The 16,544-nt window shown below is 32.7% G+C and overlaps 1 protein-coding gene across 1 annotated transcript; it reads left to right on the plus strand.

The window, feature by feature from the left end:
- The first annotated feature begins 6,859 nt into the window (after window positions 1–6,859).
- On the plus strand, window positions 6,860–11,967 carry LOC128170026 (uncharacterized). Its single transcript, XM_052836016.1, has 4 exons — window positions 6,860–7,055; window positions 7,523–7,632; window positions 9,401–9,542; window positions 9,794–11,967. The coding sequence occupies exons 1-4, from the start codon at window positions 6,864–6,866 to the stop codon at window positions 10,241–10,243; spliced, it is 894 nt and encodes a 297-aa protein (XP_052691976.1). The 5' UTR covers window positions 6,860–6,863; the 3' UTR covers window positions 10,244–11,967.
- The last annotated feature ends 4,577 nt before the right edge of the window (window positions 11,968–16,544 follow it).

Genomic DNA, 16,544 nt, shown 5'->3' on the forward strand with positions numbered 1-16,544 from the left:
CCTGCCTTGAACGCTTGGAGACTGTTTCATTTTCTTAATTCGGCTAAATAGTGCTTCCAATTTTGAGCGCGCTCTCTCTCTCTCTCCTTCTCTCTCATTTTATGTGCAACCTTATGAAGAAGTCAACTACTTTCTACGATATCTATAAAACCTCTCAGCAGTATCTAGCGGAAATATTCGTGGGTAAATAAAAAAAATCTTAAATTGAAACACAAGTCAATCTTACATGTACCGGTCAAAATCTCGAATAAACAAATAGTTGGAATCGTACAAAATATCAATAAACATGCACGTGTGATCAAGTACATGCAGAAGAACACGAGCTACCGCGGATCACTTGTCCACTCGCGCGGGATCTCCTTGGCTATGTTCTAGGGGTGATCATTTGAAGGTTTAATCTTTGTGGTTTTTCGTTGTTTATCTATAACATTATTAGTACATGTATAGTTTTTAGAACATTTTAGAATTACAAATTCACTATTGATTTATGTCTGATGATGTTTCTGATTTGGAACAATATCGCTTTTATCAATTTTTAGAGGGGCTTCTCAATTCACATTCTAATGTTTCATTCAATAAATTGAAGGTGAACAAAAAGAACATAAAATTGAAACAGTTCTTGTATATATATCTTGTTATTAGATAACCGCTGACCTCTAGGAAGTGCAGCCGCGACCGATTTCCTCGGCCGCGGATGAGGGATCGGATAACTTACGTAAAGTTAAAACACACATAAAAAGCTCAGAACCCAGGAAGATTTACAATGTTTGCAGTATGATGAATAAACTCTAATTAATATAAGTTTTTTTCCCCTTTAATCCCACAGTTGATCTATCTGTCTGATACTGCTTCAGTTCGAGTTTATGATTAAACAGAACGATTTCTTATTCTATCGTTTAATTCAAATTAAGAAGAGTAAGCTTTAATGTCATTGTGTACGATTCTTGTGTTTGCTGCTAAGTAAAATCACATATGACAGACGCGATTCTTGTGTATTAGATAACCGCTGACCGCTAGGTAGTCCAGCCGCGACCTTGGCGATCGAATTTCTCGACCGCGGGCGAGATGGGTTATGTAATGACGCACACAACTAAGAATTTAGGTCGATTTGAAATGCTTGCAGTAAAATGACTCAAATCCATTTCATGGAAGTTATTTTTTTTTTAAATCTAGTTTATGTATCTCACTAGATAAGAAAAAGAACGTTTATATTTTCTCGTTTTTGTTTTTCTTAACGGTTGTCCACTATAGGACCTAAACAGAGGTTACTCCAAAAAAAAAGGCTGTAAGAAAAACATGTACACGTATACTTTTTAGACACTTTTTCAAATGAATCAAAGCATCCCGTATATGCTGGAACACTTTCGGCTGTTAATATATGTACGTTATTCGCACGAAGACGATTCGCTTACTTGCCAAATGAATACAGGTACATGTTAACAAGACTAGCTTTTTACACTCATAATACGCATTACCGGTACAAAATAGTTTTGTAACGACATTGATAACACAATAATGAACAACTTTTCTATCGACAGCTATAGCGAAATATTAACCATTTTTGAGTTATAAAGCGAAGACTTTTAAGTGCTCTAGACCCCTAATTTAAGGGGCCAGCCCTTTTTCAATGGTGTCAAGTGAAAAACCTTGACATTTTGCACATATTTTGTTCTATATGTGTTTAGAGAAAATTTTAAACTAAAGAGCTACAAAACAAAAACACAACAAAAAATCAGCATTTTTTGAAACACAAATTCAAATTAATTTTTTGAAACTTTAAAGGAGGAAAATTGTAAAAACAAAATTCGGAGGACAACGTTCAAACTCTCTATTTTGAAGATTTGTGACTTTGTAACACAGGCTGTGAGCGGTTTCAGAGCCTTTGCGTGCACAAGAATGCCTATATTTTGGGGAAAAAGGGGAATAACTCGGTACCGGAAGTGTTGATATCAACGATTTTCCATAGATATTGAGAAATAGTAACTACCAATAAGCTCTGCAAATTTGAACTTTATAGGACAACAAACAAGCAAGATATTTGAGTTTTAAAAAACGTCTAGAAGAAAATAAAGAATAAAAAGAATTACCAACAGAATCAGTACAAGGTCTTCCGTTGAAAACGGAAGACCTTAATAACAGGAGAGAATATTGCTATTCTAGCATTGTGTTTTACTGTCACTTCTGCTCTTCCCAGATTCTGCTCTTCCCAGATTAAACAATCTTAAATATCCGTTAAATGTTCTTGCGTTTAACAAAGTTCTTGCAACTAGCAACTTATGTTTATGCAGAAAATCTGATAACACAACTGGTATTCCTTCACTGTTCTCCGGGTAAGTGAATTCCGTTTGGATAACAACTTCGTGTTCTAGTGGCACAGAAATGTCCTGACTTGCTATTATCCAGTTGGTACGTCTAAGACAAGCATTATTACCAGGAACTTTAACAAACAATCCCCCATTCTCATGATCCCAATTACATCTAAAATGTCAATAAAAGTCTGCTCCTAATAAGTTCTGAGAAACTCTACCAACGAATACCCTTAAATCCGTTTCAAAATCATCAAAGTTTAACGTCATATGCGCTGTTCCTAGTACATATAAATCTTGGCCACTCGCAGTCACAAACTTCTTTCTAGCTGGCTCCAGCACTGGTCGATTTTCTGGAGGAATTTCATTAAATATATCTTCTGTTATGAAGGTATTTTTCGCTCCAGTGTCTACCTTCCACGTAACAAATGTACCTTGTATCAGTCCATCAACGTAGAATCATATCTTGTTTTTACTTGCATTTATTTTATAACAAGATGGGAAATCTTCAGATTCTTCTGTCACATCTCTTCCATTTTCATCATCAACGAGTTTGTCATTAGTTGTGGTTCTTTGATAATTAGAAGATGAAGAATCGTTATCAGAATTAGCACCAGGCCAGTCTATGTAGCCGTCCGACGCATGGCCTACTGCCTCGGCGGCGCGTCTTTTCCCTGGGGAACTGCTCCGCCATTCTCCCTCCTTGCAACTGAATTTGTACTAGGACATTGATTTCTCAAATGACTTAATGATCCACAGGTATAACATCTCTTCCTGGTGTTATAATTCTTTCCATTTTGATAACTTTTATCAATTCCACGGGATAGTTGTTTTGGGTTGACTGTGTAGATATCCCTTCTAACTGTCTTAGAATTTTTCAATGACCGTTCCTCGCCTAACCGAATACACTCTTCTTGCATGGCTGATGTAACTGCCTCCTGAATTGTTTTCGGCCTCGTCCTCTTAACTGACATTCGGAACTCCTCATTTTCAGAACAGTTATCCAGAAACGTTTTTAACTGTTTTCATCGACGCATGCTCTGTTTCCAGGATAAGCTCTTCTGAATAAATCTTCAATCGCTTGTCCATAATCTCTAAATGTCTCATTAACGTGTTTTCGGCGTAATTTTGCTTCTGCAATGTAACTATCCTTCAGAGCTGTATATCCAAATCTCTGATTTAAAGCTTCTGTCAAATGCTGATAATTGCCCATGGTGTTGTCTGGAAGTCCATAAGCATATGTCTCTGCTTGGCCACGTAAAGTAGTTAACAGCACACCCCTCTTTCTTTGTACAGTCCACTGATTTAAATTAGCAACGTTCTCAAAATATCTGAAGAATTCAGTCCAGGTAGTCGATCCATCTCCGGAAAATGTCCTTTTGACTGGAATGTTGACACTACTTTCAGTCTGGTTAGTAACTTCTGGAGTTGCCAGAAAATCACTTTTACCTCTTGGAGTCGCACCCCGCACGGAACGTTGTCGATATCCTCCACCTGTTCTTTCAGTTGATTTTCAGCATTTATACAATACACTAATTAATATCACAAAAGTAATCGCAAACATTAACACAATGATCAGTTCTCGTGTAGCCCACATTACTATTCCTCCAGGAAAGAACTGATAGGCAACATACAACAGAGTTGTAAAAATAGGAATCACTCCGAACCAAAATCCTATTAGTTGTCCCCATCCTGTTGAATTGCTCACATAGGCGGTACCTTCGGTTGTTGCTAGTTCTGTTTCTACAACAGGGGTATTCAAATCTTCTCTGTACATCGGACACACAGGAGAATCAGCTTCATTGAATTCCGTTAACAAGTTCCGACGCACGGCAGTACGCGGTGAAGATTGCGGAATATTTGTTGTTCCTCGAGGCGTAGTCATCATGTCACTATTTTCTGGTTGCATGTGCAACAAACAAAGTAAAACAACATGAGTCACTAAAACAGCACTTACAAAAATATCCAGCTTGCTAAGTTCTACTACTATTCAAACAACTGAATCTAGAAGAATTCACAGAAAGTTTATCGGTACGCCACACGTGTTTCTGTAAATGCTTTAATTCTGCAGCCACAGAACGGACATTTGTAAAATTCACTTTTCTTTCCGATTGCTGTAATAATGTAGTGACGATTCTCGTTGTTCTTGAACATAACAAAACAATTGGGACACTCTCGTCGGTCACTTACGTTAATTTGTCCAAGGAGAATAAGATTTCCATTTTCTTCAATGTCATAATAGTTCACAAATCTTTGTCGTCCTTGATAATCCATCACTATGCACTATGCATTTATAAATCCCTCCAAAAATAATAATAATTCCACACGTCAAAAGTTAATTAAATAATTTAAAGATTTTCACTTTAATCCATAATTACCAATATTAAAATTGAATCCCACCGCTGCCACCACTTGTAGCGTTTCTATTTTCTCAACGTTTCTCCTTTTTAAAGAATAAGTCTGCGTTATTCTCATAATTTTAATAAAAGGTAATAATCCAAGAAACATATGAATAAATTCATTCAAAACTTGTGCAATTCTAACCTAGGGTGATTTAACCATGCATCGGACACATACCTTGGATCGGACAACTTTGTTTATAAATATACAAATAAATGTGCATGCGCTCATGTGTTGTTTCGCATATTCCTGAATTAGAACAAATGAACTTTATCATTATTAAGAATATGACAGTCACATTGTCAAAGAAATAGCAATATAGGCATCGTAAAATGACGTCAAATACGCCATTATTGAAAATTTAGTTACGAAGATTTTACACTAAAGCATTATTTGAATGTTGTGCGTTTGATTGTGAATTAGTGAAAATGCACTCTCTGCGTAAAATAATTAGAAAGAAGTAAGTTTTGAAACAAAATTTGATTAAAATATGTCCAAGAAATTTGAACAGTTAATGTGAAGGTCATTATTGCACCATATGTACATTTCACCATGGATCGGACACAAATTAACCATGCATCGGAGGGTTTTCACTGCATGATTTCTAATAATAATATGGAGATTATGTGCCCATTCCTTGTGATATACTTTAAATGCGAAGTAAAATAAAAATTTTAAAAATAATTGATACAAACATTTCCTCAAACCACTTAAAAATCGAGTTTTACGGACACACCCTTTTTAGTCCAAAGTTCCTGTAGGAGCTGGCACGATAAAGAACCCCTTATAATAAATATTCCTTTAAACAGAAGCACTATAGTCTAAATTCCTATATGTAGATTTGAGGATTTACATTAAAAGAAATATGAATAGCAATTGAATAAATTAATATTTCCGAACCTTTGTATTTTTGCATTAAAACCAGAAAATGTTGTTATTTTTAATCTCTACTGCACTGCTATAGCTGTCCGATGCTTGGTAAATATTGTCCGATCCATGGTGAAATAGTTCAACACTTCATTGATTTGGTTTATTTTCTACATTTTTAACAATTTCACAATTTTTTCTCCAATAATTAAGCAATGGGAAAACCTGTAGCTTTTAAAACAAGTGTTATTTATATTTGGACGATATTTGATGCGTAAACAAAGGGAAAAATCCAAAGGTGTCCGATGCATGGTGAAATTACCCTACTACTCTGCTAAATAAAACCACCCGCACTGAACTTAAGCCAATCTCCCTTTATATATAACGTCTCTAAAATAACTCCTCAATCACGTGCATAATTCACTCCTAATAATAAAATCAACTCCTCTCTTTAAAATAACTCCTCACTATGTTTCATAACAAATACAATTTAGGTCAGAGATGAGGAGTTAATATCAATTAGTAAACAAAGTTCATTTGTTAAAGAAAGAAATAAACCAGATAAAATCAAAATGAATAATATAACTTTGCTTCATCACATTAGTTGCTTTTCATTTTTAGTGAAATGATGCAATCAAATTATAAACCAATTACGATTCATATGATAATAGTATTTGGCTGGGATTATTTTATTTTGTCTTCAGCCCGTATTTGATCTTTGCACGTTAGCAGGTGATACAGGTCTTAAAAGAATAATTTATTTGACGAACTAACATATAAACTTTGTGCATTTGTTTTTCGGATTGTGTCTACATTTTGAAGAGTGAAATGATTGAAATCAAGCAAAACATGTTTCTTTCGAAGCCATATGTTACTTCAAATCATGCTAAACTAAGTTTCATCTATATGATTTTTAATTACTGGTTTCGAAAGTCTGCAAATGTCTTGCTATTGTTTACTTTAAACACCGGCACTGTGGAATCATTAGACTTCCTGGTAATTCAATTTTCATAGATATTGTGGGTACCTCTCATCTACGACTCAACACTTTCCACAAATTATTGAATATGGGTTTTAAAGTCATTTTTCTCTTTGTAGGGATAAGAAAATACAGGAAATTACGTCCCCACTAACCTGTAAAACTTGAGCATTCCACGAAAACTGACCCCCACGTAATTAATAATTCCACAGTACGTCTTGCTCGTGCCATGTTTTTTATTTTCTTTCCAATTTGATATACAGCTTCCAGAGATACTTAGGTCAATATTACTCCTGCAAATGGACAATGAGATGCCATATTTTAATCCGGAGAACGTCATATTTATAACAAATAAGTGGGATTCACTAAATACCAATAATACTGACGAAGACAGCAGCGATGATGATGAAGAAACTAAAGTTTGGGAAAACATAAAATCAAACGTCAAACAGAGATGGCCGTCTGTGAGAGAGGAAAACATATTTAAAATGAACCTGAAAGATGTAATTTTTGATATTTTATACTACAAAAGTTATAATATCCTGAAACTATCTATTTTTAATGAAAGTATGGTTGCGTGTCTGTTGGATATAATGGTAGGGATTTCTGAACTTATTTTTTCTGTCAACAAAATTGTGTTATTACTTTACTTCAAATCAGCTATTTCTTTATGTATTCCGGAATGTTGTTTATGGATATTACAGATGGTATCAGATTTATTTTGAGCTCAGTAAATAATCTTTTAACGGTCCTAATTATATCCTTACCTGAAAATTTTGCAAAATATTTTTTATACGAAATTAATAGTTAATGTAATTTAATTTGGAAGGTTTATTAGTTTGAGTATTTTGACTTACTGCTGATATTTAACAATAAAGCTTGAGAGAAGTCAAATTCATATAATCGTTCCCAATGTCTAAGAACATCATATGCTTTTTGTGTTTTCAACACATTTTTTTCTTTTCTGAAGGTTTCTCCTCAAAATGATAATTCGTCAACAAAACAATTCAAAAAATTCCGAACACTTTTAGAGTCAAGTGTCAAAAAGGCCGAAAACATCCGAGTTGATCAACATATAAGGTAATATTTGTTTTCGAAATAGTTCTTTAATTTACGATTTTATGATACTAAATTAAGAATAGTGTTTCACAGGGCTGTTAAAAACATATGAAATCTAAGTAACGTGGTAATCCGCAAAAAAAAAAAAATATATATATATATACTAATATTCAACGTACAATCGTATAGATCTTTTTACTGTAAAACGAGCCAAATGAATTCGAATGTGTGTCCCCGTATCTTTTTTATACGAGTAAAGAGCTTGAATGAGTTACACGTGACGTTTTATAAAACATTTTGAACAGCACTGGGACACAAGGCACATCCACATTAAAAGCTAAAAAAATGTTGACGACTTTTGAGCAATTTCCCTCTTTGGTTATTTATGATGGCGAGTACAAATCAAGCAAATTAATGACTTTGTCAACAGGAAATTGAAAAACAAAATTACCCCCGGAGCACCTAGATGCTCTTTTTATTTCTAAACTTTTATACAGTCATTGCTGTAGCCGATGAGCAAAGCGAGCTGAACGAACCAATGCACGAGAACATACTTTTTCTCAGTAAAACTTTTGCTTTTTCATGCCGCCATTTCTTCTGATTCTGTTGAATTACCTAATCAAAGCAGAGAAAGTTTACCTGTGAGGTCACACTGAACTAGTGCTAGATTTCCTGCAATAAATGTTGAAGCGGATTATGCATCTGTATTGTGTACTATGTGTAATAAGTAATTACTTTTCAGGGTAAATTGCGGTCCCTTAGCTGATTAGGTTTTTTTAATTGTTTATAGTAATGACATACACGCTTGTTAAATACTTTACAGTTATATTCATTAAAAAGCTAATGATTAAAATAATGTTTTTAATACATATTTTATAGGTAGAATTTCAGCCACATCACTTGAAAAGTAATGCAAGGAAAAAATAAACAGTTAAAAAGTATACCCAAAGGTTTGCATATGGTCAAACCTTTATGGAGAATGGGCACATGTAATTGCACGCCTAAAAAAAAAGGGGGGGGGGGACAGATGCCTAAAACGTATTCCATATTTTAGCGTACAAAGGTCAACAAAATTTAAAAAAATATATACATTTCTGAAAAAAGAAAAAATAACGCTTTGTATTATAATGATACTTGTTATTGTTTACATATTTTCGTGATTAAATTACTTTTTCTAAGAATAATGAGCGATTTCTGGGTTTGAAAAGTATATGGGTATGTGTCTGTTCTGCTATGTAGTGCAAGTAGTGGCTGACCTTGCTATAATTTAACATGCTTAAATACGCTTTTCAACATTATCTAATATCCACAAACTTTAGGTGTTGTGAGTTTTTTTTTATTCACTCGTGTATTTATAACTATCTACATAGATTAGTTAACAGTTAGCCAACTGGTGTACCTAAACTTTTTCTTCGAGTGTGCGATGTGCATTTCATTAGGAATTGAAATAAAATAAAGAACGACACAGTCCACATGCAAATGAAAAAAACCCTGCGAAAACGCATTTAATAAATAATGTAAACCAACCGATTAGTATTAAGGTAAACGGAATCAAGAACATTACAAAAGTAAAATATAAAGTCAAACTTTGGTGTAACAGTAAGTCACATTACATCCGACCTCCCTAAAGTTTTTATTTGGTATGTTATGGTAGTTCTAAATGTTAAAAAAAAAAAATGATAATTTTATTTACAAAAATATTTTAAGGAGTTATAAAGTATTAATCTAATGTATGCTTTTATACAGTAAATGTTTCTATCAAAGATTGTTATATTGATTTTTTAATGAGGTTTCTGCAGGAAATACTGATGAACGTATCCAAGGGAATTAATGCAAGACTTGAATTGGGGAAAAAATCCGAAAAAGAGCAAATGGAGTTAACAAAAGAGCATATAAAGAAAATTAATTTCTTGACCGACGAATGCAGAAAAGTATCTACAAAAATATTTCAATTTTAAAATGGTTCTTTACTCCTCTCTGATGGTTTATTCAACACATAAGTATATAATTTTATTTTAAATTTCTTTTTGTAACATTTAGTGAAGGGATACAAATGCATATTGTGATGTGTACCATTTAATAAATCATCAATACGCAAATAAAGTTAATTCAATGAGCGGCTATATCAAATAAAATATTTTTTAAAGCGATTTAATTCTAAAGTTTTAATTGTTTTAATCAGGTCAGAGACACTTTACAAAAAAGAATAAAAAAGGACATAGAAGGTATCGCACAAGGAGTATATGATTACATGTCAACAGATCTAGGTAAAGACAGAATCTTAAATCCACCAGGCCAACCTCCGATAATGGAAGTAGAGTGGCACCCACAATTATTTGTCATGGATATAAACGAAAGGATTAATCTGCATGTTGTAAATGTTTTGAAATCTAGTGACATTGCGCAGATGTTCGAAACAGTAAAAAAAGAACTTGCTTCGTTTTACGAAAAAGTTTCAGCTGCTCTTTCTGATATGGAAAATGATTGGATAGAAGTTGGAATAGACGACACACTGAATTATCAGCAGATACTGAAGTTGGTGGTACAAACAATTCAAAAGCATCCGTCGTTGGAGTTGTCCTCGCAACTTCTCCTCTTTGGTTACCATTATTGGCAGCCGGTATCGGTATAGTTGTCGCATTTGTAGGGCTTTCCATTGCTTTAAGTCCAGTGGCTATCCCACTTATGAAGTTCCTTGGAAGAGATGCTAGAAAAAGAAAAATAATAGATGAAGAATTTAACAACCGTCGTAATTCCGTGAGAAGCCTTATCTGCAATGAGCTTGAGGTAAACTGTGCTGGCGTCATGAATAAGTTGATAGATAAAGTTACGAAAGACCTGCTGCCTAAGCGGATACAAGCCTTACAGAAGTTGATACAACAGCTCTCAGAGTCTCGAGCAGAAATTCTGGAAAATCAGGAATTGCTTGAATATCTTTCAAAGAAGCAAAAAGATATAGAGGAGTCTTTAACGGAATTGAAAATATGTTTGACTATGCAAAAAGGAATATCATAAATATTGCAAACTTTATTTCTAATCTGTATGCTGCACTTTCTTTTCTTTTAAAAACGGTATATATGGATACGTATGTATGTCTTTTTATCAAATCTTTATCATAATTGTTGTTCGTTAACTCTTAAACTTTTGACAATGATCAAATTTTACTGGAAATCTAGTTTGTCACACAAAAACATTGTTTCTAGATATCTAAAAAATCAAATTAGTTATTCTACAAAAAAAAAACTGAACGTCAATAACCACTTCTTATATACTTAGTTGCAAAAATAGGGGAATACTTCAGAGAAGTTATCTAAATACCTAAAAAAAAAAAAAAAAATTAAAGTAAGTTAAAAACTTGCCAAACTTATTTATAATTTGAAAACCCCAGACTGTGAGGTTCACGTGTCTAAAAAATGAGTCATGCAACCACAACACAAAAAATATTTAGCTACAATATCAATTAAACGTAACCATTTGCCTATCAATAATACAAATCAAGCGTCTATAGTATCATATTGTAATTATCTTGTATCTTGTCCTGTCCTGCACAAAAAATAAATAAATCAATAAAAATTAAAAGTATAAACACATTAAACTAAATTAAACAGAAAAATAATCCGCATTCCACATTTTGACAACAATATGTGGTTTAGTGTCGATGTAGAATATAAATTTAAGGCGCTAAAGGCTATGTTGAAACCCCGTTTACCTAGTAAAGGAGCACAATATCAAATATTCATTTAACAGTTTCTCTAAGTACATGTATACAGAAAATTATGTCAAATAGCTGATTAATACAAATAAGATGGTTGCCGATGATTATGCTGTAATTAATAACTTCCTATAGTTTTACAAACAATGTCCATAACTTTAAAAGCAATGTTTGTCAATGCTTTAGCGCAGGCAAAGATTATAGCTAAAATAAAATAGCTGCTTATTGTACCGAAAAGTTTTTTACAACATATTTGGTCAAGGAAAAACATTAAATGTAAGAAAATTGGATTAAAAGTAGAATTTAACATGTAAAGTATATCTTTCAAGACAGTTAAACTTTTAAAAAGTGTCTGATATATTCATTTCATTGAATTTGTTCGAAATAACTAACTGGCTTTGTGAATATTAAATAATAAAACAAATGTATTCCAATTTTTGAACTCAAATATGATTTCTTAACCCCCCCCCCCCCCCCCCCTCCAAACAAAATATATATAAAAAAAAACATAAACAAATTCCAACACTTCTCATCAACACAACATCAGTACGTTTTATTAAAGATTGATAAAACGTAAATTCCAAACACAATACACACAATTTAAATTAGAAAAAGGATTTAAGTTTGGAAGCAAACACTTATAAAAATCAATATACATACATGTCATTAAAAATATAAAAGACAAAAGTTAAACAGTTAATTACAAACTACCGAACAATTACCATAAAACTATTGAAATAACATGTAATCGTGTAAGTTAATTAGCTCAAAAGATGATCATAGTTAAAAGAAGCGAAAATAGTTAAAAGAAGCGAAGTTAATGCATACGGTTCAATTTATTTATTTTTCAGCTATGTTGAGGGCTTCCATATAAAATAGCGGTATTTATCACATAAAATGTAATCCTTTGAATAATCTTGATATTTAGTTCCAAAAACATTGTTACACAAAGTGATATTTTATTGATATACAAATTAGATAATTCGTCATCACATGGGCAACTTTTGAGTCTCTTGGGAATACCCTGTCACGTGATACTGCTAAAATAGATCGATCAGTAATAATACGAAAAATACTATGTGGAAAGGCTTAACATGAACACATAAAATTATTTCAGTTTCTAACTTGTAAAATAAACACAAATGATCAAAAGTTTCGAAAAGTGCTGGGAACTTGATTTGATTTGAACATATTGGGGGGGGGGGGGGGGGGGTGGTTAAGTGGTTATAATTTAGAGTTTTAAAGAGTTTATAATTTACACATTTATATTTCATAGTTGTTTATATTGTTTTGCAGGTAAATAAATAAGAAATACTTTTAATATATGATTATATGATCAGGTTTACTTGTAATTATAATTAATATTTTGATAATTAATAAAGAAAGCAAGAACAATCAATATTTATATCAATAATTTGTTATAATTATCAACTTAACAAACATTGAAGAGATTGCTTTTCTGTGACAAACTGTTGAACGAAACTAGTGTTTTCTGATTTTCAGTATAATTCAGTCATGATGTGGAATTTATGGAAATTGACAATTCTTCTTGCACAGTACATGTTTTTTTTCTTCTGTCTTTTTTATATCAGGAGGCAGTGCAGTTGATAAGAAAACCAATGCCTGAAATGATGAATATTTCAAATTTATTTTCAATAGATATCTATGAAAAATATTTTGATAGGTTACATGATTCAATAATATGTTTTTAAAAAACAACCAAATATACATGAAGTTAGTGAGTAAAAGAAATATATAGGGTACACACTTTTTATCAACATCCCCAAAAAGTGTTTCCAGTGGACTATTTACTGCTTATATTACCCTGAAAATGAATGATGTCATAATTATCAAACTATTGTGCTAAACATAACATGAAAATGGGGAATTACTCATTGACAATTATTGTGCATACTAATAGCAGTTTTATGTTAATTAATATCACAACAAGCAAAATCTAATGTTTATTCTTTAGGATGTGTGGACATTTTGTTTGAACAACACTTAAATATTGTCTATTCATACATGTATTTATGAATTAAATAAGGCTAAATGAAAAAGAAAATCGATTTACATGAACAACAATACAGTCTTCTCTATCTTTAATCCAGATCCTCACAGTTTTCTTCGTAGTGTAAGTATGGTAGAGTCAGGTGTATGGCATTCCTACTAGCTCTGGCTAGTGGGTTAATCCTTTAGCTCTATCGGTAGAGTGCTTGACTGGCGTGCCAGAGGACCCGGGTTTAAATTCCAGCAGAGGCAATAAGTGTCTCTGTTACATTTGGCGCCCAACGTGGGGCCTGGGTAATATCCTGCTGGTGAAACAGATTGTTTCCAGAAATTTGCTCCACAGGCATTGGCACTCCAGGAGAGTTCGGACGCCTCATTTCGTGGAGGGGGACAAGGTGGTAGAGTTAGGTATATGACATTCCTACTAGCTTTGGCTAGCTTTGGATTCCCAAGACATAAATTTATAACATCGATATTGATTTTAACAAAAAAAGTGCAACATTAATTAAAATCAAGGAATAAATATTTGCACACCAATTTTTTCTTTAAAATATGTTTTGGTATGTACAGCGGGGGTGGGGGGGGGGGTGGGGGGTTGCTGTAGTCAAGCCACATCATTCCTGGATTGTCTTTTGTTAATCTAACAATAAATTGTTATATACTCATAAATGCATTCATGTACAAGTCATTTATAGTTATACAATATCTGACATTTTGCTTCAGGAATTAAGGTTCAGTTCTCTTTAATCTATCACAATTTGTTTAGTTGATAAAACTGGGAGTCTTAGTTCCGGCGTAGAGTTTAGTTACCATAGAAAAAAAAACCTACTAGCATGTCCATGCATGGATTTATAGGAGAGAGTCGCCCCCTCCCCCACGAGAAATTTTCTAAATCCGGGCATCCTCCCGTACACTAAGTGTACCATCTCCACTAAATATGAAGGCGAGATGTGGAAAAATGTCGAGTTTTTGCCAAGCTAGCTAAACCTCTTACTAATCGTGCTCACTATGTCAATGTTCAGGTTTAGTGAGCAAGCGATAATTTTTGCTATAAAACTTTTTTTTCCATTAAAAAGGGGAGTTTTTATGAAATTTTGATTTTACGGTTTATTTGCATGTTTACGGTAATTGGAATAGCAAACTGGCCACAGAATTCTATTCGCTATTCGAATAGTGAATATCAAAAAGCAAACAGAACTCCAATTTCTAAATGCCTGAATATTTTTCTTGCATATTTTTAAGCTAAATTGCATTGGCGCCATTAACAACGTTTACCATTAATCACAAAAAAAATTATCACAACTTTGATCATAAAAATAGTCTTCAGCAAAAAGGAAAAAAAACCTAACTAAACCAAAAACATTTTAGAGATAAAAAACAACAAATACTTCTTGCTCCAAGAGACTCGTCATCTGTACCACTTTACCACTTTACAACTAGATACGATTTTCTTACGAGCAACGAGTAGGTCTTTCGTTCAATTTTTGGAAACGACACAATCTGATATCGAAAAAATTTAACATATCCCCCCCCCCCATTCAAAAAAAATATAGGAATGCCAAAGTCTGTAACGATACTTAACAACGTTGTTTTTTAAAAACATCATTAAAGATAAAAGATCAAAACTTTTGGGCCCCCGAAAATCCCTTTATATGTCATAAATTACTGGGGCAGTGATAATTTTTAAACGGATATTGTTACGATCAACAACTTTGCTTCTATAATGCATTACAAAATCTATATCGATTTTATTTTGTAAAACATTTTAGAAGTGTCTTGGCCCTTAATAGAGGAACCAGCCCCCTTTATTTTATTTCGTTGGAGAGAACTTTTAATGCTCTACGACTTTTGTATGATATTTAGAAATAAAATATCATCTGATGAAAAGATACCAATCAAAACATACATGTATGAAAATTTTGATTTAAAATTCGTACGGAGTATTTTTTCCCCAGACGAGCTCAAAGAAATGGCATCACTCGCGAAAAAAATACATACTGCTCAAGGCAATCTATATATTTTTTTTTTTTATTATTTATATGCTTCTACATACATCACAAATTTTCAAGAACACAAAGTATGTTTAACAAAGCAACGAAACAATTACATCAATATTGCATATATAATGAACGTTTACTAAGAGAAAAAAACCAAAATACATATTAAGCACATTTTCTATTGAGAGAGAGAGAGAGAGAGAGAGAGAGCACTCTAGAGTGAGTTAATCACAGGGGTCCAAATTTTCCCAAATCTATATAGTTAACCTATCCTGAAAATTTCATATCTCTGATAGTTTCTAGGATCAGCTCTGCACAAAGTAGGTCGTAAGAATTTATAAAAACATAAATCGGGACTGGAAGTGACGACAGAAAAAAATATAAAATGTATCGCTTTAACATCGAGTCGATTTTCTTGTAAAAATTGTTCGAAATCGGTCAATTCACAATCAAGAAATGAATTCTATTGTTAAAACGAAATAAACACAGCATACTGTCTGGCCGATCTACATTTTGTTTAAAGATATACACATACTGAATAATGTATTCCATCTCATTTTGTTAAGTAAATAAAAAATACAAATTTTTACGGATTTGTAAATGAAAATATTAAATAAAGTCGATCTATAAGAAAAAGAACCAGCATAAATAATCCAGGTTTGTTTGCTATCATCAATTCAAAACCGCACATTTAACAGAGATCTTATTACATTGCAATATCGTAGACCAGCCCATTAGTTATCAAAGTACTGAGAGTACTGAAAGACGGGGTCTTGAAAGTTTGAATTTGTAATTGTTATTGATTTTATTGAATATGCTTCCAAAAAATATGAGTTTGAATTAGTTGTTTTAATCTAGTACATTAAATTGGCTTTTTTGCAATTGTCTTATAATTTGTGTAAATTTTACTTGATCTCAGCCTTCTTAATTGTAGAAAATTTACACGTTATTAACGGTATTTTTTGTAAAAAAAGACCCCAAGGAAAAAAAATTAAAATATAACTACTAACCGGGAAAATCAAACCAACTATATTAAGCTTGATGATTTAAATCATTAGATTTATTCAATTGTGTGGTTTAAGAGAAAATTCATAAGTCGGACGGTATCCGTTATACAAGGTTTATTAAAACCCCGAAAACTCTCAAACTGCTTAATTAATGAACAAAGTTAATATTTGTATACCGAAAACACACACAGGCACTTGAAGATAGAA

This window comes from Crassostrea angulata, unplaced genomic scaffold (assembly GCF_025612915.1).
Source record: "Crassostrea angulata isolate pt1a10 unplaced genomic scaffold, ASM2561291v2 HiC_scaffold_282, whole genome shotgun sequence".
In the NCBI taxonomy this organism is placed as follows: Eukaryota; Metazoa; Mollusca; class Bivalvia; order Ostreida; family Ostreidae; genus Magallana; species Magallana angulata.